The sequence below is a fragment of the Pagrus major genome, chromosome 15 (genome assembly GCF_040436345.1).
Source record: "Pagrus major chromosome 15, Pma_NU_1.0".
NCBI lineage: Eukaryota > Metazoa > Chordata > Actinopteri > Spariformes > Sparidae > Pagrus > Pagrus major.
Genome location: NC_133229.1, coordinates 31017962 through 31021886, shown reverse-complemented (window position 1 = coordinate 31021886; position 3925 = coordinate 31017962). Strand labels below are relative to the sequence as shown.

General features: G+C 43.3%; 1 protein-coding gene across 1 annotated transcript in view; it reads right to left on the bottom strand.

The window, feature by feature from the left end:
* Nucleotides 1–2918: 2918 nt before the first annotated feature.
* Nucleotides 2919–3925, bottom strand: part of LOC141009082 (uncharacterized) — a 7530-nt gene continuing 6523 nt past the window's right edge. Inside the window, exons 17-19 of the mRNA XM_073481492.1 lie at nt 3551–3758; nt 3367–3425; nt 2919–3198 (exon numbers count right to left, since the gene is read on the bottom strand). Coding sequence (XP_073337593.1) covers nt 2919–3198; nt 3367–3425; nt 3551–3758 — 547 coding nt within the window. The remainder of the gene's footprint in view (nt 3199–3366; nt 3426–3550; nt 3759–3925) is intronic.

Here is a 3925-nt window from a genome sequence, read left to right as displayed (position 1 = left end):
CAGCAGGTTAATCAGCTCTTTGTTTCCTGCTGAGACTCAGTGACACACTGACCTGGATAACACCTGACAACTCTGAGATAACACACAGCTGACAGCAGGCTAACTCTGTGCTAACACAGCTGACAGCAGGCTAACTCTGAGCTAACACAGCTAACAGCAGGCTAACTCTGAGCTAACACAGCTAACCCTAGTATTTTAGTGTGTGGACAGACAGACGTGTCCACAGACAGCTGAGGACAGGACAGCTGTGCAGTACGCTTGTTGTTTACTCTCAGGAATCTGATTGGAGGACACGTTCCTCACATACACACTAGAAATCAAATCAACATGACGACACCCTCAGAACGAGAAGAAGAAGAAGAAGAAGAAGAGCAGCTGTGTATCGAGCTGCTGTACTACATGTTTTATATCGATGCACTGTGAAGTGTTTAATTCAACACAAACACGACGTCTCTTTTATTATTTATTAATTATTCTGACGTCCCACCACTACTGACGTCCCCCAGGTCCTCACACCTGTCCAACTGGTTCCTCCTGTTTCTGTGCTGCTGATCAATACATGAATATTATCTGGTTATATGACACCAGTGTCGTCTTTTCCTGGTTTTAAAGGCTCATTACAGTAAAACGATGTCAGAGTCCAAACATTTATAAAGTGATTTAAAATACATGATGTATATTTTGTGCCGTGATAAAGACTTAATATATTGAGATATTATCTTCAGGACACATGAGCTGTGACACACATGATGACAGGAAGATGATGACAGCACCAGGCCGTGGTGTTATAATAACCATAATAACATGTTATTATAGTCCGTCACACCTGGTGACAAGAACTATTTAATAACCTGTGAGTCAAACTGATAAATATACGAAATATTAGTCTTTCATTGTATTTATTTATTTATGTGACTCGTGCTACAGAGCAGAGCAGCGAGCTAACAGCAGCTAGCAGCAGCTAACAGGTGTCGCACCTGTAAACAGTCAAAGTGATGTTTTTATTACGCTCTGATGACGTCATATTTTGTTGTTATTTAGCTGATGCTGAGATATTCAGAGTGTAAATAACAGACCGGACAGGCTGTCTGCTGAACAGGTGAGTCACTGCCTCACCTGTCCGTCATCAGCTTCGCTCTCTCACACATGAAACGCGTCACAGTTCTGACATCATCTACTTTTAATTTAACCTCCATGTTTGATAAACACGTCTGAATAAATGACCTGCAGTCTCAGGATGTTCAGAGTCGCAGGACTCAGCGCGACACCACCGACAGTTTACTGACGTTACACCGTTAAATACACGTTACTAAACGGTTTGTAGCGGTAAAAACCAGCAGGTGTGACTGAGTGAGACCAGCTGCTGGCGGTGAAGCCGTGAGCTCGAGCTGACAGACTCACAGCAGCTGCTTCTGACGTCCAGATGTTTTACAGATCACCGCAGCTAGCATTAGCATTAGCATTAGCTCCGAGTAGCCGAGCGGGGCTGAAAAACAAGCCGAGCCGGAGGCAGATTAACCGCTGAAACGCGCCGCCGGGCAGGTGGAGGTGAGTGTGACGCAGTGACAGCACAGGTGAGGGTCAGCGGGGCTGACAGCTCGACGAGCCGCTTACCGACGCGGTGTCTTTGGCGGAGAAATTCAGGAATTCAGCACATAAAGCGGACGGTGGATCTCTGTCGGACTGGGCCGCCGCCATCTTTACTCCCTCTGCTCTGTGGCTGCTGCAACAAGAAGGACCGGAACCGGAAATCATCAACAGCTGAGAGGGCGGGGCTGGACTTTAGCCCACTTCCGTCAATTCAAGAAATCAGAAACTGGGTCACATTACAGCTGGTCCATTATCCAGCAGAACCGCACAGAACACATGGAGGAGTCACCGGAACATGTTCAAGTGGGAAACTGCAGCTGTGATAGTAATAACAACAACAACAACAATAATAATAATAATAATAATAATAACAGTAATAATAATAATAATAATAATAATAATAATAATAATAATAATGTTAATAATAATAATATTAATCATAATAATAATAATAATAATAACAATAATAATAATAATAATAATAACAGTGATAACATTAATTATTAACTACTAATAATAATTATTATTACTACAACTACTGCTAACAATAATAGTAATAATAACAACAGGGATCATATATGGAGTTGATATCATGGATTTAATTTTTATGCAATAAACTGTAATTCAGTCAAAGTTTTATATCGGTTTCATACTTCTCAAATACCATCACATCACTGTCTCGTATTTGTTTTAAAGAGGTCATATTCCGCTTTTTGTTTTTTTCCTCTCCTGTGTTGTGTTATGAAGCATTTTTGTGCAAGTTCTGCAAAGTGAAAAAGTCCAAAGGGAGTTACTGTCTCCCACAGAAAACACTCCTGCGCTGCCTGAAACACCTGGTTTGGAGTCGAGCCTTTACTTCTGTAACTTACGTGCGTCACTATGTAACAGGCGTCATATAAATATGTGTGTTAAAGTATGTAAACCTTTTCTACTAGCACCCCAGATAAAAGTATGAACCTGAAAATGTGCAATATATGACCTGTTTAACAACGTTGGTCAAAAGAAATGACATTTATGTCAGAATAGTGAGTTTCTCAGTAGAAGACAGATGGAAGAGAAACAGACGGATGAGGCCTCAATATACAATATACATGATATACTGTATATAAAACATATAACGTGCAATAATACAATAATAATAAACATGAATGTAAACATCTAATTTGCTGAATGATGTCGTTACAGAAAACATCTTGAATCAGATTCTTTGATTTTTTTTTGAGTCGACAGACAAACTGTCTTCGCTTCTCACTGATCAGACCAGATCAGACCAGATCAGACCAGGTTCTGGTCCTCACAGATCCGTCAGGGTTCGTCTCCTCTTTGTCTCAAATCTGTCCACCTGAGTCAGTCCTGATCTGAACCAGCTGCTGGACCAGAGTCCGGAGCTCCTTCAGCTCTGCTCGGATAGCCTGGAGCTCCTGCTTCTGCAGGTTCTGGTCCTGAAGCTCTTGGTTCTGCAGGTTCTGGTCCTGAAGGTCTTGGTTCCACAGGTTCTGGTCCTGAAGCTCTTGGTTCTGCAGGTTCTGGTCCTGAAGGTCTTGGTTCCACAGGTTCTGGTCCTGAAGCTCTTGGTCCTGCAGGTTCTGTTCCTGGTCTGTCTGGATTCTGGTGGAGAGGAGAACAGATGTTGGACTCACAGAACAGCTGCTCACTGTAGTTTTTATCAAACAGGAAGTAGTTGGGGACTATTTTCAGCGGCGGACTGATACACGTGTGGTGCTCTGGTGAAGATATGAATATGATTATTTTTGTCATTGTTTCTCAGTGTCTCACCCAGAAGCTCCGACTGTCTGCACGTCTTTCTGCAGGTCCAGGAACTGATCCAGAGTCTCCTACAGGACACACACACACACACACACACACACACACACACACACACACACACACACACTTCTTCTTCTTTAACTTCCTGAACTTCACTGAAAATAAAAACAGAATCGTTTTTTTCTTCACACACTTTGATCTCCGCAGTGATGCGGCCCATCTCGTCATGGTAACGGGGGTTGGTTGTAATGTCATCGTCGTAGGCGTCGGCCAGAGGCGCGCAGTGATTGGAGATGTACTGGTTGTCATAGAAACGGCGGAGGAGGGGCATGGATTCCTCCACCTGCAGGATGACAGCGGCCTGCTGCATCATGGCATTTGCCTGCGAGTTATCGTGCACCCTGCACACACACACACACACACACACACACACACACACACACACACACACACACACACACACACACACCATCAGTCTGTGTCAGCTGCTGTTGAAAAATTCAAATTTAGCCTCATGCTAATTCAGCCCGAGCTAACCTAGCCCTGTGCTAACATCAGAGTTTACTGT